Raw genomic sequence first — 23718 nt, forward strand, 5'->3', positions numbered from 1 at the left:
TCATTATTTGGCAAATATCCCAAATTTCCAAATACTAGTTTTTCTAGTATTTGGGCCAAATCTCATTATTTGGAATCTTTTAAAAATTGAAATTTTACACCAAATTTTTATTTTTTACAAAAACACCCTCTATAGTAGTTGTTGTGTTGTATTACATAATTTTTTACGTGAACACCAAAGTAGTGATGAAATATTCAGTTAATATGAAAGTGATGGCATGGTTGTTGATGAAAATGATGAACAGTCAGTTCAGGGTAACAAAATAATGTGTTATGTCTACTTCACGATATATGAAATGATGCTTGTTGCACTCACTCCAAACTACCACATTGCTCTAGTGTCATGGACACTACTTGTTATTTGTTGCAACGAATATCTAATTGACTTGTAATACAAACTTATGGTTAGTTTTGATAGTTTTTAAAACTTATGGGTATAAATTATATTTTTTTAAAAAGTGAAATATGTTTTCCAAATACTATGGCTAAACACATGGTGAAATTTCACCCAAGTAATATTTACCAAGAATATTTGGAAATCTATGGTCAAACGCTAGCTTACTCTTTCATTCTTAATAGAAGATTTTAGGTTTAAATCTTTAAAATGGAATAGTCTTTCATAGAAAGAGCTTTACACTATCCTCCAAATATCGGACATGAATCAGATTCCAAAGTGAATATCAGACAAACAATGTAAATCAAAGTAAAAAGTCTAAGTAACTAATCCGAATACATCTTGTAATTGTTTTCACAACCCTGACCCCTACCCAAAAAAAATTCCTTTTCCCTTCTCTTTTGTGTTTATTTTCTTCAATTCTGTTTGTTTTCAGACATACCATAGATTCTAATATGGAAAATTTGCTATATGCAGCTGCAATCAATTATGTTTGTGGTGGAAGCATATTCCTTTTCCTACAAAAAAGCAAATGGAAGTGTATTCCTTGTTATCCTTTTTCTCTTTTTTAAAAATCGATATGTTTGTTCGTTAAAAAATAATATGTGCATATCTTCTCAATTAGTTGTTACCACCCACCCCATCCCCCCCCCCAAAAAAAAAAAAAAAACACTAATGTATGATATCATTTAATTGGACACTAATTTTTTTTAATAAGAATCATCTAAGAGACGCGGATAACTTCAAATTTTATTTTATCACACTCACTTTTTTGTAATTTACAGATATTATGTCTATCTTTTTTATTTTGATACTTTGATTTGATAGAAAAGGAATGCAAATAAAAATTGAAATAAATGAATGAACTAAAGTTTATATAAATTTGCTATATTAAAGTTGTATGTAATAATGATTATGTTCTTTTTAGAGAAAGGCAAGTTGGATTCGGGTCAAGCAAGTTGCATAAGGTAGTAAAATTGGAAACAAAATCATCAATTTTAAGATATACTTTTCTTTTCCTTCTCAAGTAAGCAAAAAGAAGTACTATGATTCGACCTTTTTATTTATTTTTATATATAAAAAATATGTAATAGGATATACTCTTCCTCTAAGTAGAAGAAACACGTTATTAAAAATTGTGATGAAATCGATAAAATCTCTTTCAATTTTAATTAAAAATTTAGATTCAAATTTTCAAAAAGGAAAAAAATACTACAAGAAACATTTTGAATAAGCCTTATAGTCTATAGAACATGAGTATTAAAACACCAATGGAGAAAAAAGGAAACAAATAATTTTCGGCAACCCATTGACTAAGTACTTAACGATGGAAATTGATCTTATAGTCGTAAAAATACATTATGTCTTTAATTTTAGAAAGGAAATATGACTCTTTCCCTTCTCCTTTTTGAAAAACAAAACAAAATTAAAGCAAACTAATGAAATATTGAGATCGGATCAATATATCAAATTAATTTGATATGATAATAATATAATTTTAAGATAGTCTATCAAAAATAGTTTTTTTAAGATAATTATAACATTTGCGTACACATTACCTTTCATCTTACTTACCATTTATTAAATTAAAATTTTAATACCGTACAATGTCAAACCCCTAATTACAAACAAGTAAATGATTTACATTTACAAGTACAAAAACGTGTGGAACAAGAAGGGAAAAAAAGTCATTATGGCTAATTCGTGAAGTGTGAACCGAAGATTAAGTCTAAGTTTAATGACATCACATATTTACATTGCCACGTTATTTCACATTAGGATCTTTTTATTATGAATATTTTCCTATTTACAGATTGGCCTTCCACGTCGGTGGTCCACACGTGCTGAATTCTTATTCGTTAAAAAACTTTTAAAATAAAGGTAAGAAAATTTCCCAATATTTCTTAAATATTGAAATTTGATAATTAGATAAAGAATAAGATGTAAAATGAGATTTATTTCCATACATACAATAGGTAACGCCTAGCTGGAAAACTATTAATATACGGCCTAAATTTAATTGCCAGCACAATCACTGACGTGGATTCTCCAAACCCCCACTCAATCATTGAGAGTTTTTCTTTTTAGACTCCCACTCCTCCCTTATTTCTCACTCTTCAGAAAAAGGAAAAAAGAAGATTATATACTTTTTGTCAGTTTCTATCAATTTATGCATTTTTGTACAAATTGATTCTGTGTGAATAAGCAAATTCTTTGTTATCGAATTAGAATTTTCAGAGACTGATTGAAAAGTTTTTTGAGTTTTGTGATGTCTTTCATGGATACTTTTTTTGTTCCCGAAGAAACAAAGGACGAAGAAGGCGAGTGGGAGAAAGAAAGATAATTAGAAAAAAAATACGATTTCTGCTTCTACTAATCTTCTTCTTCTCCGAGAAAAGTAGAAGTAGAGCGAATCAGATCATTACTAAAAAAACTTTGTAGTTTTGTATTTTCATATATATATATATTTATCTCTGTTTCGATCTCTGCTTTGCAGGTAATTTTTATTTTTTTTTCTAATTTTTTTTGTAATTCTTATCATTGAGAAGATATTGACGTTTTTTTTTTGTGTGTGTGTGTGTGTTTTCAGTTTGACGATAAACGATGTCGACGACGGTAATCAGTGAGTCGGCGGTAGTGATGAACGCAGCGGAGGCCGGAAAACTTGCGGCACCGACAATCGAGGTGGATTTCGCGAAATGCGATTGTTGTGGATTGACGGAGGAGTGTACTCTGGCTTACATAGAGACGATCCGCGAGCGGTATCAGGGGAAATGGATATGCGGACTGTGTGCGGAAGCAGTGAAGGATGAGATGATGCGGTGTGAGAGGTTGATCAACACGGAAGAAGCCTTAACTCGTCATCTCAATTTCTGTAAGAAGTTCAGTTCTTCTACTCCTCCTCCAGATCCGACTGTTCACTTGATCGCTGCCATGAGGCAGCTTCTGCGGAGGAGCTTGGAATCTCCTAAATCGCTCAGGTCGATGCCCTGTAGTCCGACGAGGAACAGCAGAGAGATGCAGACTAACGTTTTAGTTCGAGCTGAAAGTTGTATTCCTACACTTTCTTTGGTGGTTGATTCTGCTGCTTATCATGCCATGGAAATGGATCCCGATTCCGAATGAAGGTGACGACTTTAGGTTTAATTTCAACCCTCAAATCCCCGCCATGGAAAAAAAGAAATAAATTAAGTAGAAAAAACAACTCTAATAATGCTTAATTTGCCTCAAAAATGTAAACACAATAGAACTGGAATCGTTTGGCGATGGATTGTGATGAAATGGAATGGAATGAAAATCATGTTCACGTGATTAGCGTGTGAATTCTGTGTGCTCAACTGATTTTACAATTTTGATTAGCTCCACTCTTTATATGCATCTGTAAATATATATTAGAAACTCATGTTTTGATTGAAACGCTTCTATTATGATTCTCTTCGTGTTTTTGTACAATTTATGACTTCCATTTTCATAATTCTTTCTCGTTGTATTTCAGATGTCAGATGGTTAAAAGTGAAAAATAAATCTGAAAATAATGTATAGGGGAGCTATAGTGAGTTGAAAGTTCACGAGGATGAAGTAGGAACAGTTGTGTTACTGTAAGTGTTTCAAATTTAGCTGAAAAAAGTGTGATGAGTTTCTCTCCAATTAAAGATAAGATGATTTGAAAGAGGAAGTTTCTGGCTTTTATGGCTTGTGAAAGATAACATGGAAACTATAAATTAGGTACCAAGAATCCAAAATTGGGAAAAAGACAATGCTTGTGACTTCCCCTTTGTACGTGATAATACAGAGTTTGAGATTGGAGGGAATGGGCGTGTTGATGAAGCTAATGGAATGTCCAGTAAAAAGTAGTAATATTTGTGGGCCTAAGATATTGTTGTTTCTGTTTGACATGCTAGTTCTAGTGTAAAGGAGAGGGATGGCCATTTGCGTGTTAGTGGTGAATATATTGATCAAGACTTTGTGATAAGGATGTACCACCAATGATTTGTTAAGACGGACGTCATTCATCTATAGTTTAACTAGTGTTTTCTGGTTCGAGTTTTGGTAATATTAAAAAAAAAAGGATCATAAAGATTAATGATATGGGTAAAATTTCTTGCAAAATTTGATATTGTTTGAAACTAAAAATTGATATTTATCTTGTTTGCCTAAGATTTCGTGGGGAAAACTAATTTTAATGTGTATTGGTGTAAGATAGTGAGTATCCAATAAACTAGTAAGACATACAAAAATGACTCAATAACCACCTTCAGAAATGCACTAATGCAGATTTTGAAGAAGAGTATATATATGATTAAGAAATTCAGAATTTTGTTTTTTTATCATAAATATTCACCAACAAAAATTTATTCTTTTTACGAACTTGAATTCTAGGAGTACTATTATTTGACTATGAGGAAGCATCGCTAAGGAACAGACCTGACTGTAGTCTGAAATGATAAAACACGACGTTTTCATAATTAACAACTTAAATAATCTCAGAATCAGGCAATCAGCTAATATCTCAAATCAAATATGGGATAAAATTAAGCCCAAATTTTATCCCAAAATTATCATATGCTTAACTCACGTACCAAATGACCTCTGCTGCCGATATATTCCAACTTTTACAACTACCAGTTTTTTTGTGTGTTTTTTTTTTTTTTTTACAACTTACCAGTTTGATTTTTCAAATATCAACCAAATTTGTCTATACACGTCATGAAGTTTCCAGAGGAGGATCTCGAGGACCTTATGTGGACAATATAATCATTTGCATTATTGGATGTAACATATCACAATGATTGACTAACATAAACCTACTAGTGGTTTACATAAGATTAGGTAGTTGACTATTAGTGCCAATAATGCAAGTGTTCTGTTTTAGTTATGAGAGATTAGGCTAACAACTCTTCAAATAAAGTAGAACGGCCAAGTAAACACATTGATTAGGCAACCTGGTACTGATCACTGAGAACACTAGGTTCACAATACATTATTTTAATTGAGTTGCAAGGAAGGTACATTATTTAAGTGATTCCGGGGCAATCATAAGCACCTTACAGGATGAATTCACGAGCGAAACGGGCGTATCTGCACCTGAAACAACAATTGCATTCATTAGAACACGAGAATTTTGAAATGCTGTGAGATACTTAATTTATCATATAGTAATGCAATGACTCACCAATTTCAACTAGCCAAAATTGATTCCTTGAGCCAATGGTAATTCATTCCCATAGTTGATTGTACTGCAATGGTGGGGAATAACCCAAGTAGGTCAGCGTAAAATGTTATCAGATTTAGACATTGAGTGATGAGAATTATAAGATACTGAATTGGTGAGCTTCCGCAAATGTATTCAATGAGAAAGGGATGAAATGTCTTTGTAGTTACCAAGTTGAGCGTCTCATGTATTGTTTCCAAGAATCACTTCCTGCCTCACGGCCACCACCAGTACCTTTCTCACCTCCAAAAGCACCGCCAATTTCAGCTCCATTTGTTGGGATATTCACATTGACGATGCCACAATCACTTCCTTGAGGTCTGCATCACATAAATCCATGTCAGAATCAGGGTTATTTAATGAAAAGGGAAACTCGTCTAAACCACATTCTCAAGAACATAATAGATTGCTTACCCAATCCACTTAAATATATTTTCTGGATTTCGGGTGAAGATGGAACTACTTAAACCTTGAGGGACAGAGTTGTTGATTTCAACTGCTTCTTCGAAAGTCTGCAAGCATAAAGTTTGGAATGAGAAACTGAATCAAGAGAAGTTCCACCAAATATGGGGAGACAACGCCATTGGTCATCTCGAAAATTCAGTGCCTTTGCAAGGGATTACCTTAAACTTCATTACATACAGAACTGGAGCAAACAATTCTTCCTTCACAATTTCAGCTTTTGAAGAAATTTCAACAATTGTTGGATGCACAAAATTACCCTCAGATTCTACGACTGAACCACCTGTAAGGATCTTTCCACCCTGCAAAATATTCATTTTAAGAAACAAAGTTCTACTCACACTTCCGTTTCTATTGGAAAAGGAAAAAATTCAAATCCAGCTGAGTTAACAAAATATGTCTCCTTTTCTTTTTATAAATATTATGACCAGACATTTACTAGAGCTATGCTCACATTGCTCAGGGGGATAAAACTGTGAAACTTTAACAAATCAAATTGTTAGACAAATCTTGTCCATGTGGGTACAATTGTCCTCACCATCAACATATAACAAGGGGTAGGGCAAAAGACCTAGGAGGAGAGGCAAAATCAATGTCAATTTAGAAATAATTTGGAAATGAAAGTCTCAAGAAACTGAACATACCTGGGACTTGATATTGTGGATTCCCTTCTCGAAATTTTCCCTAGAAGTACGAGTATGCAATGGCCCAAGTAAGGTACCTTTTTCTAAAGGATCCCCTATCTTAACTTGCTTGTAAACATCAACTAGTGGTTCAAGTACCTTCTCATATATTGATTCGTGCACAAGCTTCACACAGAAAAAGATTTGTGAAGAAAAACAGTAATAAATTTTGGAAGTGAAAGCTTTAAGCAGCAACGTGAACAGACTTAAAACAATTAACACAGTACCAGTCTCCGGCATGTTGTACAGCGCTGACCAGCCGTACCAACAGCAGCAAATAAAACAGAGCGAACAGCAAGTTTAATGTCCGCATCATCCATTATTATAATGGCATTATTTCCACTTAGTTCTAGTAGACATTTTCCAAATCTCTGACTTACTGTTTGCTGAACTGCAAGACCAACCTATTGGCACAAAAGAAATAAACCCACATAAATTCGTTAGAGCAAGTTTGTATTTCTATATGTAACTTTTAACAAAACTAGAAGACAAGCTTTATCAGAGTAATAGAATAATAAATTGATAAGGAATTTGACAAATTCCAGATTCTTCTCTTCTTTTTATTTTCGTTGTTAATAAGGTCCATGATTCTCATTACATGCTTTGCTTGTTTTATTTTGAGATTTTTGGTTGTATGCACATGTATATGGTTGCTGTCCCATTGGGTGTTTTTCTCAAATAGAACTTATTTGCTTATCCTAGAAAAGATATGCTTTTATTTTCACTTGCACCCAGAAGGAATGAAAGCCAAACCACTTAGTTTAATTTTGACTAGCAGATTAAACTCAAGACTTGGATATCCATTTAATTTCAGAATTGACTCCATAACATCGTCTTTTCAAGCCCTGTTAAGATTCTTTGATTCAACTAGACAGACAATGTAAAGTCAAGGTAGGAATGTAAAGTAAGCAAAAAACAAGACGTTTTTGTACTTATATCGTGATTTTTGGAGAGACTACATCAAGTTAATCCAACAAATATAGAAAAATTAAAAAAATCAACTTATTACTTTTTAATATCATATCAAAGATAGCAACGGAAGCTTCCTAGAGATGAACCAACAAACCAGACACTCTACGTTTTATGCCTAGTATTGAAGAGGCTGGAAAATATTTGAAAGGGTAAATCCAAGTCAAAGTAAGAAGCAAATACTGACACAGTATCAGTGGCAACGGAGACCGCCTTGATCATAAAACAAACATACATGTTAGGTTAAGGACAGAAAAGTCACCTTTGAACTCCCAGTGAATGAAACTAGAGGAATTCGTGTGTCCTTTGCTATTGCTTGACCAACATCAGCTCCACCGCAGAAGGCAGTAAAAATTGAACCAGGTAAATTGTTTTTCTCCAATACACTAGCCACAATTTTTGTCATCGCAATGGTAACCAATGGTGTTGTTGGAGCACCTTTCCTGTGAACAAGGCATAAAATCCCAAGATTAGAACACCCAAATACCAATCTTGAGTTATCAGACATACTTGAAGAGCAAATTCTCTTTTGGAGATTGAGTAGAGAGTTGAGAGATTAGGCATTTAGCATAACCCTAAAGAGAATCTGCTCTATCCCTCCCAATTTAGTTGTGCTTACTTAACTTCGTAAGGTTAATAAGACAGGAACTGAAACTCTGTTTTGTTTAACTTATTTGGATGCAGAAGAAATTCTGTTTTAGAGCCAGTACAGTAATATATCTTAATTAAAGATTCAGCTGCAACACATGAATGCTTATATTATCAAGTTGGCAGGGTTCTAAGATAAGAGAGATTCAACACTCCTGCTTTTGAAAGAGAAACTGTAATTACTTTCAACATAAATCTGCATATGATGATGTTCAAACTATAGAGTGGCAATAATACCCAATCAATTTTAGCTCAGCTATAACTATATATAAGCTCAATTTATCAATCTGAAAAGCTGTTCAACCATCTAGCTCAACTATCATTTGGAAAAGCCATTCAATCATTTCTACTATGGACAAATTCACTTTACACCTTCGACATAAAGTGATGGACTTACCAGACAACACAATTGCCGCAGACCAGTGCGATACATGCATTCCATCCTGGATAGAACATGACAGATATATTTAGAACAAAATAAGGTGGATATTGACAAGTACGGTTACTTGGAAAGTCGGGTCAAAGCATTTAAAGCAAAGTGAGAAATTGCTTGGTTTATGAAAGCAAAAGTTCTCCAAATAAAACAACAACAACATACCCAGTGAAATCCCACAAGTGAGGTCTGGACATGGTAGAATGTACGCAGACCTTACTACTACCGCGTGGAGGTAGAGAGGTTGTTTCCCAAGGACCCTCGGCTCCAGATACAAACCCTAGAATCTTTCTACTAATTTTCTTTTTTAGATCAAAATACTTCAGTGGAAAGACAGCAGTACAAAAAATACAATCTGAACATAGCAAGAGATATACTCCAAAATTTGAGGCAAAAAGCAATTAACAAGCACAAATGCATTCAGATAAGAAGACTTTTGAGTTCTTGTTGACACCAACCAACTGCCTTAGGGAAAGAGCAAGAAAGGTGGAAGACACATAGGCATCATGTAAGAGCACAATTTTATCAGAATAGCGCGAAGTAGTGTACTAACAAAATAATAATAATATTAAAGGAAGAGGAGAGACAAATTCAGGGATTCAATTCTTGAATGATGATAGGTAGTTCTATTGTATTGGACATTTATTCTTGTAAATTGACCATATTCAGCTCAAGGTTCCATGATGATCCATTACTATGTTACTACTGTCCATAGGAGAGATATCTCATGTCAAAAATCTCAATGGCTTACCAAGTACAGCACATGGGAAGTTGAAAGCTGTGATTACACCAACTATCCCGAGAGGATTCCACATCTGAGCACAAAAATTACATGAAAAGATCAAAAACTAACATAACCAGGGTTTGAGAAATTCCTGATTTTAGAGCAAAAATGTCAGCACACCTCCAACATCATGTGGTTAGGACCTGTCAACAAATAAACATTGTTAACAAAAGGAAGTTAGATAAGAAAAATAATCAGAAAATAAACATCTCCAATAACATACGACTGTAAATCTTCTACTCTTAAAAAACATTTGTATCCCAATAGTCAGCAAAAGCTAATCATCCTTTCAACCTGGAACTACTCAGATAACCAGAAAGTATTTAAAACTAAAAACAAGAAATTACAATTGCAAAAAAAACTGCTTAAAATTGCAAATTCGGCTATTCTGAAAGCAACGTAGCAAGGAAGCGAACTCACGTTCAGAAGGAATAACGGATCCATTCAGTTGTCGACTCAATCCCACAGCAAAATCACACATATCAATGACTTCCTGCAGATTTAAGCCACAAAAAAGTTTCCAATTGTAAAGCTGTTTTTCAAAAAATTTTAGGACACTCCATAGCTCTATAGTGAATCGTGACATTACATACTTGAACCTCCCCAATTCCTTCTGGGAGTATCTTTCCCATTTCAAGTGAAACAAGTCGACCAAATTCCTGAAGGTTCGCTCGGAGTGCATCACCTATCTGTCTAACAATCTCACCTCTTTTTGGTGCAGGAACCTGCAACATAATACACCATCATCATAGTAGAAAAATTGATCCCCAAACTAAATGCCACCAATTCTTATCTAATATGCAACGGGAAGATAGATTTATGATTTCAGTGAGTGCTGAACATACCTGCACCCAAATCTTAGCTGCTTCAGCGCAAGCTGACATGCCTTCCTCATAATCTTGAGCAGAAGCTTCGACAACTTCGGCAATGATCTGTATACATTATACAGTTTAAATCATACATATATTAATTTAATGAAACGAAACCGATCAGTTTGCGACTTATAATCAGTGAAGATCAAAAACCCTACCAAAAAAAAAGTTGGGGAAATTGGAGAGGATAAGTGAAATTAAGAACAAACCTGGTTGTTAGCAGGATTAACAGTGGAAATGACGGGGCCAGTAGCTTTCCAGGTGCCATTAACATAACAACCGAGATTTTGAGGGCCAATTCCGAGCTCTTTGAGGAATTCGTACTCTTTCTTCGTGAAACTAGTCATGATTTCACACAATGGAGGAATAGATAGAGAATGAAGAAATAATGAAATGCGATAGAAGTGGCGATCCAACTCACTGGAAGAAATAGTATATAGTATAGTAGTAGAAGAGACGTAGAGAAAGAGAAGTGTCGAGTCACGCACACGGATGTGTTCTTGGTATGAGTAGAGACGTTATCTTTCAAATCATATGATAAGTACAAAGAATTAGAGTATGGAAAATTTGGTATTAGCGATTTCATTTTTTCTATTTAATGTATATATAAGTGATCCTAATTGATTGGTTTTATTCTGATTTGGTACTATCTCGCTTAGAGCCGTCAATATGGGCTAGGCCTGTTGGGCCGGCCTGGCTTAATCCGGAATTTAATAGGGTTGGGCTAAAAATTTTGGAGCCCATTTAAAAAAAAAGCTTTTTAGCACGACTTGAATAAGCCAGCTGATTTGTGGGACTTGAGAAATATAGGTAGGATCGTCCCGTGGGCCAATAAAAATTAATTAAAATTTAAAATTAAAGAGATCCAAACTCAAAATCTATTTAAAGTTTTTTAGGAAATCACTATGTATAGAAGTTGCATCCACCGTGAAAATGTTCAAACACTTGTTGCTACTCGAAACTGGTTACATGATTTTTCTCAAACTGGTAATATATTTTTGTGTACATTTAAATATTATAATTCTCAATTTAGTTATTTTTTAATATTTAACTAATTGAAACCACATATAAATTGCAGATGGAAATGAAGATGTTAAGACAATCTTCCCACAAGTTGATTCAGATATGCTTGATGAAGATGATTATGAAGTGTTAGATACGTCATATGTTTCATGAAGTGTTAGATACACCATAAGTTTCATGATTTTTTAAGGAGTTTATTTTTTACTTTTTTATGGTTGGAATATTGTCATATTTTTTGAGTTTTATTGTGATCATTGCAAAACAATTAGGTTAATATTTCTATTTAGATATTTATACTTTTACTCGAAAAAAAACTTAATAAATATTATAAAAGATAATTTTATTTGTGGATTTGATTAACAAATAGTAACATTAACACCATGTAATATTGTTTTGTTGATATTTATGATAATATTTTTAAATTATAATTTATAATTTAATTTAATAATTATAAAGAAATATATAACTTTTAAAAAAGTGGGCTGGCCCAACAAGCCTGTAGCCCACGTACTTGTGGGTTGGGCAGACCATTTTCTGCCCCACATCAAAAATGGGCTAGCCTGGCCTGACCCGTAAAATGTCAAAGCCTGTATGAATTAGCCCGGATGGGGTGGGCTAGCCCGGATGGGTGGGCTAGCCCATATAGACAGCTTATTCTCGCCTAATGAAAGTAAGGTCTTGAATGGACCTTTTGAAACATTTTGGGACCTCTTTGTATTATTTTAGAAGCTACACAAGAGTAGTTCTTTTTCATGAGAATGGTGTTAGGATTAATTTGGGTAAAACCTTAATTATTTCACTATCTTGCTATTTATTGAGAAGCTGGATTTATTTTCATATTTTTTTTAATGATAAGGAAACCTGCAGCCGCTATTTTTTGGGTGCGCATAGAACAAAACTCTCGCTTCTATGCAATAACTCGCAAACCACATAGGAGAGGTAACCCGCACTAGGCAAGCCCGGTGCAATGAGTTCGATCCAGGAAGTTCTAAGCCCAAACCACTGGACCACCCGAAGGGTATTTATCTTCATATTTTAATTTTTAATTTTACAAATGAATTTTCTTCTCTATACCTTTTATTTAGGAACTACTTTCGTGATGTTAAAAGTTTATTAAAATAGGGAGTCTGAAATTAGTTAGAACTTTTTTACTGTAGTAATTATTATTTCTTATATGTAAATCTAGTTAATAAATATTTTTTAATTACAAATTAAAAATTCAATTTTTTATAACAATATTTATTAAATTAATCTTAAATTGCCAAGTGGCATTTCATTAATTTGCCACTTGGCAAAATCTCATTACAAACTATTCTCCTTTATTATATACTACTAGATAATGTTGCTTGTGCTATGCACGGGTCCAATAATATAAATGGTATGTTTTGGGGCTAATAACGGAGTTTTTGAAGCGATTGTTTGCGTGGATAAAGGAAGAAGTTTTTATTATCACAAACTTGTACTTTCTTTGACGCTATTTAAGGCATAATAAGACTATCCACATACAACATTTTTGAAATATTTTATGTTGTCAATTATCATGATTTATAGTATTTTTACGATAGATTCACTTCAAGAATCAGTGGATTTTTTTGTATTTTTTTCAAAACATATTTTATGTTGTCAATTATCATGATTTATAGTATTTTTACGCATTTTTTAAATATAAAAAAAACTAAAAAAAATAAGACAAATAAATTAAAATGGACCCAATATATGTTATTTTTGTTGGCTCAATTTATGTGACACAAATGAAATTTGGAGAGTCATCCAAATTTTCATATTTTTTTTAAAAATGTTTTAAGTTATTAATTATTGTGATTTATAATATTTTTATGTAACTTTCAAATAACGTACATTACTGGTCACTTTGTCATAATTTATGTGATATGGATAAAATTACAAAATTAACCATTTTAAAATGTCTTTCAGATATTTTAAGTTGCTAATTATTATTATTTATAATACTTTTTTGGCAATTTTAAAATGATATGTGTTATTTTTTCTGTCCCAATGTATGTGAGCCTGATAGAATTCTGAGAGTCAACCTATTTTATTATATAGCTTTTAAATATTTTAAATTGGTAATTATTGTAATTTTAATGCTTTTTAAATCATTTGTAAATGATATATGTTGCTTCCTTGATTGGGACTTTTCCATCTGTGACATATATATATTATTTTAAAAGGGAGTTTATGCCCAAATATAATATATAATATTTAAGATTGAGACTTTTAAAAGGGAGTTTATGCCCAAGTATAATATATAATATTCAAGATTGGGAAAAGTCTCAATCTTGAATATTATATATTATACTTGGGCATAAACTCCCTTTTATTATATAGTAGAATATATATATATATATATTGGGCATAAATCACGTAATAATCAAGAACATTTAATGGTTAAAATACTAGTGTAACTCGTATAAGGAATATACACATGCCGCAATGACAAATAAAATAATTTCGTTATTGCATTGCATAATTTGATACCTGCTTTCGTCCCTAGTTTATGGCAAAATCCCACTGGTCCATGATTGTGGTCATCAGTTTCTTGACCCATTTTGTCATATGAATCACTTCCCTTCCAATTTGGTGCCGCTCAACACAACGAAAAAATAAATCTACTTTTTGCCGGTAGTAAATAACTTTTATTCTTTAATCAGAAATTTCAAATACGGGCTCAAAAACTGAAGTTATATTTAATAGAGAAAACGTTTTACTACTCCAAAGTGAGATTTTCAAACACGGATCAAATTAATTATTGAACCCATGTTTGATACTTATATCAAACCAATGAATACACTACATATATGTATTCACAATTTCACTAAATGACAACTAATTAATGTTGTGTTTAATTCATCACATACAACAGCAGGGGGGAGCTACATTGATGTCAGGATGTCCAATTTGTCAGAAAAAAAATATTGTATATATAAATAAAATGAAATAAAAAATTATTAAATAACATGTTTTGAACTCCTTTGACATAATAGACTGTTGGTTTCAGGCGCCTCAAATGAGCTTAATGGTCTTGTGTTTGAATCTCCTAGCAGATTATTCCACTACCTGGAGTCAATTAGGATGATCTCACAAATAGTTTTTTGAGTAATGAAATAGCAGAAGCATCATTGGCATGATTCACGACACTCCAATTCCAAAAAATAAAATACTCCTAGTACGGGCAATAATGTGAGAAAACGTGGATTAATAACTAATGCCTATCAGATACTATCTAAATATCTTTTTCTGAACATCATATCTCTTACCTACCCACGTGAGCTACCCTTCCATCCTTCTTTACACGAGAAAACTTACATGGTTATTTGGGAATTGCCAAAAGGACTGAAAATGAACCAACAACTATCTATAACGTGGCACAATAAAGCCCATCAAATATCTCTCTTATCTTCCCAGAAACTAGTTTCTCTTTAGCGATGGCACTTTCTTCTTCTTCTTTCTTCCCCCTAGTCTTCCTCTTTCTCAGCTCATTGGCAATTTCAGTCAAATCGGATGGTCCTAAAACTTTCATAGTCCACGTGTCCATATCCCACAAGCCTCTTATTTTCACTACTCACCATCATTGGTACTCCTCTATTCTCCGATCAGTCTCTCAACACTCTCCCAATATCTTGTATTCTTATGATCGTGCTGCCCGTGGCTTCTCTGCCCGCCTTACATCCGGGCAGGCTGACCAGCTCAGCCGCGTTCCCGGTGTGGTCTCCGTCATCCCTGATCGCGTACGCAGACTTCATACCACTCACACACCTACCTTCTTAGGCCTTGAAGACTCATTTGGGATTTGGCCCAATTCTGATTATGCTGATAATGTTATTGTTGGGGTCCTTGACACGGGTATTTGGCCAGAAAGGCCGAGCTTTTCCGACAAGGGGCTTTCACCGGTGCCTTCAGATTGGAAAGGGAAATGCGAGAGTGGCCCGGACTTTCCTGCAACTTCATGTAATCGTAAAATCATAGGTGCTAGATTGTTTTACAAAGGATATGAAGCTGATCGTGGAAGTCCAATGGATGAATCTAAAGAATCCAAATCGCCAAGAGATACTGAAGGCCATGGAACTCACACTGCTTCAACTGCAGCTGGATCTGTTGTAGCCAATGCGAGCTTTTACCAATATGCAAAAGGTGAAGCTAGAGGTATGGCCGTAAAAGCTAGAATAGCAGCCTATAAGATCTGCTGGAAAACAGGGTGTTTTGATTCTGATATACTGGCTGCAATGGATCAAGCTGTTGCGGACGGGGTTCACGTGATTTCTCTCTCTGTTGGCGCAGATGGTTATTCTCCTGAGTATGATGTTGACTCCATTGCTATTGGAGCTTTTGGTGCCTCAGAACATGGCGTTGTCGTCTCTTGCTCTGCTGGAAATTCCGGTCCTGGTGCTTCTACGGCGGTCAACGTTGCCCCATGGATTCTCACTGTTGCTGCTTCAACCATAGATCGGGAGTTTCCAGCGGATGTTATCTTAGGAGACGGTAGAATATTTGGTGGTGTATCCTTGTATACCGGAGATCCCCTTGGCAATGCAAAACTACAGCTTGTTTATTCCGCCGACTGTGGCAGCCAACTCTGTTATCCAGGAAAGCTGGACCCTTCAAAAGTTGCTGGGAAAATTGTATTATGTGATCGAGGAGGCAATGCCAGAGTAGAGAAAGGAAGTGCTGTGAAACAAGCAGGCGGTGCAGGTATGGTCCTAGCAAACTTAGCTGACTCTGGAGAAGAACTCGTCGCCGATGCACATCTCCTCCCAGCGACCATGGTGGGTCAAAAAGCTGGCGATAAAATCAGGGATTACATCAAATCTGTTCCATCACCAACAGCGACGATCACTTTCAAGGGAACTGTTATAGGACAATCGTCGTCTGCTCCACGCATTGCTGCGTTCTCTGGCAGAGGACCCAATTATGTGACCCCTGAGATCCTTAAACCGGACGTTACTGCACCTGGAGTCAACATATTAGCTGGATGGACCGGAGCTGTTGGTCCAACAGACTTGGAAATCGACAAAAGAAGAGTGGAATTCAACATTATATCCGGGACATCCATGTCTTGTCCTCATGTAAGTGGATTAGCTGCGTTACTCAGAAAGGCTTATCCTAAATGGACCACAGCAGCCATAAAATTAGCCCTCATGACAACAGCTTACAACGTTGACAACTCCGGCAAAACAATCACGGATCTTGCCACAGGTCAAGAATCGAGTCCTTTCGTTCGTGGGTCGGGACATGTGGATCCAAACAGAGCACTGCATCCGGGTCTGGTTTACGACATTGAGTCGAGTGATTACATAGGTTTCCTATGCGCCATTGGTTATGGCCCCTCCAGAATCGCACCATTCACGAAAGATACTTCTTCAGTGAATTGCAGTGAACATAGTTTGGCTAGTCCAGGGGATTTGAATTATCCATCATTCTCAGTTGTTTTCATGAGTGAGAGTGTTGTGAAATACAAGCGTGTGGTTAAAAATGTTGGGCGGAATGCAAATGCTGTGTATAAGGTAAAGGTAAATGCACCTTCGTCCGTGGAGGTGAAGGTGACTCCGAGTAAGCTCAGTTTCAGTGAGGAAAAGAATAGTTTGTCGTATGAGATCAGTTTTAGCACTGTTGGATCGGAGAGAGTGAAGGGTCTTGAATCAACATTTGGATCAATTGAGTGGTCTGATGGAATCCACAGTGTGAGGAGTCCAATTGCAGTGCATTGGCTATCCTCCTCTGCTGCTGCTTAACCTGTTCTATGATCATGACTGTGCAACAGAAGGTAATCCATGATGCTCCAAAGACCGACATGAGGCCAAGTTCTGAAAGGAAAAAAGAATTATTGAAGGACCATCTGCCTATAGAATTTCGTCATTGTCCAGTTTTATTGTTTCTGAATGTTGGTAAGCCTGATACATTTGATGATTTGAATGAATCTTATGAGGTAGAACGGTTGTGATTCACCTACATGCTATCAAATTGGAAACTTGTTGGCATTGCCATTTTAAGATCCCACTTCATATGCAATTATGCATCAACCCAGATCAAAGATAAGACATGTTGGTGTATGGTGCCATTGTTAAAAGATCTCACGAATCAACCATGGCTGAGAGCACCATCTTATTGCCATTGTTAATGTAAAAAATCTGACATAACTATTGAAATACTTGGCCTTACGGTATCAAACATGTGAATACAGGCAACATCAAACAAATGACAAAAGATACTGTAAACAAATTTAGAGGAACAAGAAAAAGAAAATACAATAATTAGCATCTACTGTAAGTAAAATAACATTGGCTGCCAGAACGCTAGTGGTTGTGGTTGATAGTATTATCCAAACAATATAATCAACATAGGTAAGTTTGACTTCAGTAATGCGAATAGCAGAATCACACAGCATATGAGATTTAGATACCAGCTCTCTAATAAATCCTATCAGATATTCAAAGCAGACTCAGATACGTAAAGCAACAGAGAACAAAAGGCACTGCAAATAAGTATTACTAGAATAAACTAACATTCAAAGACATCACAATGCAACAGCATAATCGCCTCTCCTGCCAATTGTTGAATCCTCTAATGGCCATACTTCTGAAATTCCCACTCACTATTATCTGCAATATAGGAAAGGAAGTTCCAACAATTATAATACAGTTATCAAGCCAACTAAACAGTGCCAAAGATACAGTTGAATAACTACCTAATGGACACACTTGACGTGTTTTGAGCCAGCAACCGATGCAGTGGAAGTGGAAGGCATGGTTACATACACCTGCGATAATATGAATGAAGATACTTCTAAGCCCCCAAAATATAGAATGCCAGGTTTGGAAGAGCAAAACCAAACAGAAGTGAAGAATCAACGAGAAGATAAAGGACTCCATGATTAAATTCAGATCAAATTTCTTTCATATTTGGTAACAAGAGATATCTTGTTACAACTTTTGGTTTCCTTCTAGATTATGATTCAAGGCCTATTTTTTCCTTCTATAATTTAATTTTAATATTTTGACTTCTATATTTTGAGCTCGAGTCCCTCAACCAGTCGTAATAGAAATAAGAAAGAAGACATTGTGTAAGGAGTACCAAAGTGGAATATTGTGTATAGAAACAACAAAAGAAGGTGAACACATTACAAAAGTTTCATTAGATGGAAAAATAAAGGAGGGAGAAGATATATGTGTGTTCTTTGGCAATAAGAGTGGGGAGATTGGGAGAAGGAAGGTGAATTAAAAAAAAGATGAGATGGATTTACAAACAGATATGCTTAATCCTTAGAATGTGTGTACCATAAATAGATATGTCTAATCTGAGGACGACACAAGACAATGAATTACTTATGTTATTAAGTGAAAAACTAGGCCAGAGCTTTGCCGACAAAGGATGCTTGGCACTTTCAGAACAGATGAAAATAATTCTTTAGGCAATAAGAATCAAGTCTGATTATAACTTATTCACCATAACATATGCAATATATTAGCACCCAAGTGTATGGCCTAGTGGTCGATGAAGTGGGTTGAGAACCATGAGATCTCGGGTTTAAATCTCCGCGGAAACAAAAATACAATGATGCCTTGGTTGATAGAGGTACCAACTACCGTACCTACTGCTAGCGGGAGGTGACAGGTAACAAGTGGATTTAGTCAAGGTGCACACCAACTGACCTACACATCACCTAGCGCATACAAATGACATATCCATGCATAATATCACAAGACAAGCAGAAAGCTTCTTTCAAGAGACATATACTCATAAGCCATAATGGAACAATAACCGTCAATATTTTTCCAAGGCATAAATTAATTTAGATAAACAAACTGCATACCCCAAGCAACAATGCACTCCTGGCTCGTAGCACTAGCTTGGCACTCAATGCCTGTTGAAAAAAGTTTCACATAAACTCGCAAATATACATAGAAAGGTCTAGTATCGAATTTCTATTTTCTATTCTAAATCAAAACAAAGATTTGAAAACACTCACAGAGATCCATAATATGATTCCTGCAAATAGCACACTTGTGGAGTTGCTGCCGAGTTTGGATTCTTCAACGGCCAGAACCATCTCGACGTCTGTATCCGTTATGCTAAATCAAGTGCAAATTCGTTCTCGATCACACAATTGTCTTCGTCGAGTGGAATTAGTATCACTCCAGTTTCCTCCTGAACCAGATTTTTCTCTGCTATTTTGTTCTTTTTGGTTCTGGCAATTTATAATTTTTTATATGTTGGGCCACTATAAAGCCCATTTGTAAGATTTACATAGCGTTCCGTAACATATTCTAATTTTGGGCTGGCACCAGAAGATATGGGGCGAAGGGCAAAAATTCCGTTTTGAGATCGTCATTTAACTTATGTCCTCTTTGTAATTTATTTACAAGTTTACTCATTTTGGGAATGATCTAAACGTATGCAACGGAGCTTGAAAATTTGCATCAGATGTATTATCATATATATGCAAAAATTGTCTTAATTTTCAGTTATGGTGTGTCTGAATTTATTTGTTTTGCTATTATATTTTTTGAATTTCAATAATAAAATTTCGATATCATAATGAACAAACTGTCATCATTAATTTATCAAAATAACAAAAAATCTCGCAAAATCATTTAACACTCTTTTTATTTCCATGTATGTATGATTTCAACTTTCAGGTGATATTTTAAGAACATATTTTACGAAGTTATTTCTTAAAATTTGATAACTAAAATGTTTCAATTGCTGGACCAAGCACTTTCATCCATTAATTAATTAGATTTTCTTGGTATAGGTCCTTTTCAAGTTAGGGACTTAGGGTGTATTTTGATACGGAGGATAAAATCCTATTAATTAATTAGATTCTCTTGCTACTATTTTCTTAGAAATAAAAAAGTTATTTTTGTAAATCTCAATAAAAAGGTTTTTTTTTTTTATATATATTATCTTGTTCTAGAGATTATATATATCTATATATACATCAATCAAATAGTATCATATCTTATATGAAAATAATTAATGATATATTCTCTTTATCCTCAAATCAAATAATATCATATCTTACCTAAGATAATTTCATGTTCAGCTCTTCTATCTCTATATGATCTCCTATAAATATGTCAGTTAAATAAACATAATTATTCGAACAAAAAAGTAATACTAATACTTATAAGCTAACACAGTAATGGCTTATTCAGACCAAAATAGCCTTAACAAAAGTAAAAGTCATGTCAATTCCACATCCATATTCAATCAGGCTCGCCGCAAAATGTCATTCCGAGGGAAAAAGTTACCGGTAGTTCAGCCGGAGGCTGGAGGGAAGAAGCAGCGGCGGAAATTCTCTCCGGTGAAGATTTTCCGACGGGACGGATTGAAGGCGAAGAAATTGCACTACTTAGGTATGAAGAAAATAAAAGAATGTTATTGGTTGACAGTAAATGACATATTGGAAGGACACGGAGCAAGTGATACATTCGAGCGACGATTTGTAGTAGATACTACCTCTTTTGCTATTCCCATGATGGGACTTTCCTTCACTACTTTTCCAAATCAGCGTCGTATCTAAAAGCGAAGCCACCATCTTCAAACTTCATTCGTGGAATTATTTTATTGTTTGTTAGTAGTTATTTCTTATTTTTATTGAAATTAATTATGATGTCTTTTTTTAACTTGCTTTAAGAAAAATGAATTATATATATCTTAGTTTATTTATTATTTATTGTAGTGCCACATAATGAATTATTTAAGGTGTTAGATAGTTTTAAAAAGTCAAAACTAAAGCTCAAATTATGATTTAACCAAGCGGTGTCAAAAGTCATTTCATCAATTCCAAGCTAAGTTAAGAAGAACTATGACAAAAGAAAGAGACAACTAGAAGAAAACAGTACTTTTTTCATCATCGGCTCGTATTGAGTATTCATTGCTTCAATTAATTCATATTTACATTATGCAAGGTTCATAAAGAGCTAGGAAACATTTCGTTTGAGGATTTTTTTTATTTTTAGCACTCAAAATCAAGACCTCTGATTAGATATTGAGTTTTTATACTAGCTATGTAAACATTAAATGATCTTGGACAATCTTCATTTCATGAGCACTATAGCAAAAATAATTTTTAGCAATATTTAATTAATGGCAATAGTTTAATTGTCGCTAAATATGTGTTTTATTAGATATAATTAATATTCTTTGTAAATATCCCTAAAACCTACGTACGACATTTACATTACCATCCAACACACGCACCCTTACCCTCCACTCACAATATACAAATATTTTGGTGTATATTATTTTTTAATTATGTGCCATACATAAAAGAAAAATAAGTTACTTTTTTCCAGAAAAAAAAATAATTCAAGGAAATATTTTAATTTGATTCGACAGACGACATTTATTCCTCCTACTTTAGATACTATTTTACCACCCCTAACATAGTTCTTATATTTATTCAAACATTTTATCCTCAAATAATTTTTTAAAAAGTTAAATCGGAGCTAAATAAGTTGTAAGGTTAGCTAATTAAGATTTATTCGAGTCTGTGGACTATGGAGCCTAACGGCCTAAAAGGAGGGTAACAAGAGGGCTATCTTTTCCGTTAATTAATTAGTTGTTAATATGTGTGTGAATAAAAATTTAACTTGATTGACTATATAAACATATTGTGGGAAAGAATATATAATTATTGCCAAATTGTTTTTCATTTTCTGTGACTACTTTATCAAGAGTGTTAGAGTTTCTTGTTAAGATTCGTAAATAATTTAAGGGTTAAAATGTAATTCAAACAGTAAATTTTGATATGAAAAATATGTATATTGTAACCCCTGGTAATTTTAATTTTTTTTAAAAAAAAATTAACCCTTGTATTACAATCCCCATATTTAATTTTTCTTGAAATGAATGGAATGTTAGTTAAAGAAGTTGGGAAGAAGGACCTTAGGGATCATTTGGCCTAGAAAAAAATTATATGCTAATATAGAAATTATTTATATTGTCATTGATGTGAAGGATTATTATATTATAATTGTAAGTAAATACCCGAAAATTCTTATTGATAAAGTAATAAATTATTCTAAAAAGAAATATTTATCTTTAAATTATTAGAGTATAATTTATTTCATTCTTCGCCTCATGAAAATCAATAGTCATGTTCTCCACTTACCTTTTAGTATAACTCGATCATATATAATTTAATACAAATATTATGTAGTATCGTCAACAAATAATATATCATCTTGTGTTTTAGATTATTTCATATCTTGTATGAGATAATTGTATGATTCTCTCAATCTTCAAACCAAATCATTTGTTAGGTGAGTACAGGTATTTGGCGTAATGGAGCTCATGTATTCAACTCATCTATCTCTATGATCTCCTTATATATATATGTTAATTCAACAAACAAAATTATTGGAACAAAAAAGTAGTACTAATTAATACTTATTAACACAATAATGACTTATTCGGACGAAAATAGCCTCAATAAAAGTAAAAGCAATGCCAATTCCAAATTCATATTCAGTCAGACCCGCCGCAAACTGTCGTTCCGAAGGAAGAAGTTACCGGTAGTGCAACCCGAAGCTGGAGGGAAGAAGCAGCGGCGGAAATTCTCTCCGGTGAAGATTTTCCGACGAAGCGGATTGAAGGGGCAGAAATTGCACTACTTAGGTATGAAAAAAATAAAAGAATGTTATTGGTTGGCGGTGAATGACATACTGGAAAGACATGAAGAAGTTGATACATTCCACCGACAACTTGCAGTGGAGACCTCTTTTGTTATTCCGATGATGGGCTTTTCCTTCGCTATTTTTTCAAATCCTCGAGCTATTTAAAAGCTTAGCTGAAAATTTTAAGACATTTGTGGAATTACTTTATTGTTTATTTGTTTTTTTTATGATTTTTCGTTAATATTAAGTAAGATATCTTTCTTTGATTTGCTTTTAAAAAATTAATTATAATATCTTAATTTATTTATTATTTTTGTAGTGCCACTTGATGAATTATTTGCACTCTTTATGAGATAATACATGCAAATAAGTAACTATTTTTTTTCTTTTTATTTATTGGGAATTTACTCAATTCAAGCGCTACCAACAACAAGAAGGGTCGAAGGGTCAAAGATACAGTAGTTTAAAAAGTTAAAATTAAACCTCAAATTATATTTTAACCAAGCTGCTTCAAGAGTCATTTCACCAATTCCAAGCTAAGCTAAGAAGCAGTATGACAAAAGAAATAGACGACTAGAAGGAAACATAGTTTTTTTTTTTCAT

At 34.0% G+C, this 23718-nt stretch overlaps 5 protein-coding genes and 1 pseudogene across 5 annotated transcripts; 4 read left to right on the forward strand and 2 right to left on the reverse strand.

The window, feature by feature from the left end:
* The first annotated feature begins 2434 nt into the window (after positions 1-2434).
* Positions 2435-3685, forward strand: LOC125820626 (uncharacterized). The gene is made up of 2 exons (XM_049500041.1): positions 2435-2890; positions 2984-3685. Exon 2 carries the CDS (start codon positions 2998-3000, stop codon positions 3517-3519), a length of 522 nt encoding a protein of 173 aa, XP_049355998.1. The 5' UTR covers positions 2435-2890; positions 2984-2997; the 3' UTR covers positions 3520-3685.
* A 1642-nt stretch (positions 3686-5327) lies between these two features.
* LOC125820620 (aldehyde dehydrogenase family 7 member B4) lies at positions 5328-10927 on the reverse strand. Its single transcript, XM_049500034.1, has 15 exons — positions 10666-10927; positions 10430-10516; positions 10178-10309; positions 10005-10077; positions 9705-9727; positions 9552-9615; positions 8765-8810; positions 7982-8162; positions 6978-7154; positions 6712-6876; positions 6229-6369; positions 6020-6117; positions 5776-5925; positions 5567-5630; positions 5328-5478 (listed from the first exon to the last, which is right to left on the reverse strand). Exons 1-14 carry the CDS (start codon positions 10801-10803, stop codon positions 5576-5578), a joined length of 1530 nt encoding a protein of 509 aa, XP_049355991.1. The 5' UTR covers positions 10804-10927; the 3' UTR covers positions 5328-5478; positions 5567-5575.
* A 3995-nt stretch (positions 10928-14922) lies between these two features.
* On the forward strand, positions 14923-17446 carry LOC125820613 (subtilisin-like protease SBT1.4). The gene has a single exon (XM_049500025.1). It carries the CDS (start codon positions 14923-14925, stop codon positions 17224-17226), a length of 2304 nt encoding a protein of 767 aa, XP_049355982.1. The 3' UTR covers positions 17227-17446.
* A 507-nt stretch (positions 17447-17953) lies between these two features.
* Positions 17954-20045, reverse strand: LOC125820833 (RING-box protein 1a-like). Its single transcript, XM_049500271.1, has 5 exons — positions 20040-20045; positions 19461-19506; positions 19305-19355; positions 18180-18251; positions 17954-18093 (listed from the first exon to the last, which is right to left on the reverse strand). Exons 1-5 carry the CDS (start codon positions 20043-20045, stop codon positions 18056-18058), a joined length of 213 nt encoding a protein of 70 aa, XP_049356228.1. The 3' UTR covers positions 17954-18055.
* Positions 20046-20636: 591 nt separating this feature from the next.
* LOC125820834 (uncharacterized) lies at positions 20637-21017 on the forward strand. The gene has a single exon (XM_049500272.1). It carries the CDS (start codon positions 20637-20639, stop codon positions 21015-21017), a length of 381 nt encoding a protein of 126 aa, XP_049356229.1.
* A 1766-nt stretch (positions 21018-22783) lies between these two features.
* Positions 22784-23280, forward strand: LOC125820627 (uncharacterized; annotated as a pseudogene).
* Positions 23281-23718: the final 438 nt, after the last annotated feature.

This window comes from Solanum verrucosum, unplaced genomic scaffold, assembly GCF_900185275.1.
Source record: "Solanum verrucosum unplaced genomic scaffold, falcon-dt-bn FXZP01000117.1, whole genome shotgun sequence".
Lineage (NCBI taxonomy): Eukaryota > Viridiplantae > Streptophyta > Magnoliopsida > Solanales > Solanaceae > Solanum > Solanum verrucosum.

What these genes read in the sequence shown, in the direction of transcription:
- LOC125820626 (XM_049500041.1), top strand. Translation starts at nt 2,998, where the DNA reads ATGTCGACGACGGTAATCAGTGAGTCGGCGGTAGTGATGAACGCAGCG.
- LOC125820620 (XM_049500034.1), bottom strand. Translation starts at nt 10,803, where the DNA reads ATGACTAGTTTCACGAAGAAAGAGTACGAATTCCTCAAAGAGCTCGGA. An exon ending in CTAACCACATGATGTTGGAG is followed by an intron (nt 9,616 to 9,704) that starts GTGTGCTGACAT and finishes TTTTGTGCTCAG; the next exon opens with ATGTGGAATCCTCTCGGGAT. An exon ending in TGCGGCAATTGTGTTGTCTG is followed by an intron (nt 8,163 to 8,764) that starts GTAAGTCCATCA and finishes CCTTGTTCACAG; the next exon opens with GAAAGGTGCTCCAACAACAC.
- LOC125820613 (XM_049500025.1), top strand. Translation starts at nt 14,923, where the DNA reads ATGGCACTTTCTTCTTCTTCTTTCTTCCCCCTAGTCTTCCTCTTTCTC.
- LOC125820833 (XM_049500271.1), bottom strand. An exon ending in GAATCATATTATGGATCTCT is followed by an intron (nt 19,356 to 19,460) that starts GTGAGTGTTTTC and finishes TTTTTTCAACAG; the next exon opens with GCATTGAGTGCCAAGCTAGT. An exon ending in GGAGTGCATTGTTGCTTGGG is followed by an intron (nt 18,252 to 19,304) that starts GTATGCAGTTTG and finishes ATATTATCGCAG; the next exon opens with GTGTATGTAACCATGCCTTC.
- LOC125820834 (XM_049500272.1), top strand. Translation starts at nt 20,637, where the DNA reads ATGGCTTATTCAGACCAAAATAGCCTTAACAAAAGTAAAAGTCATGTC.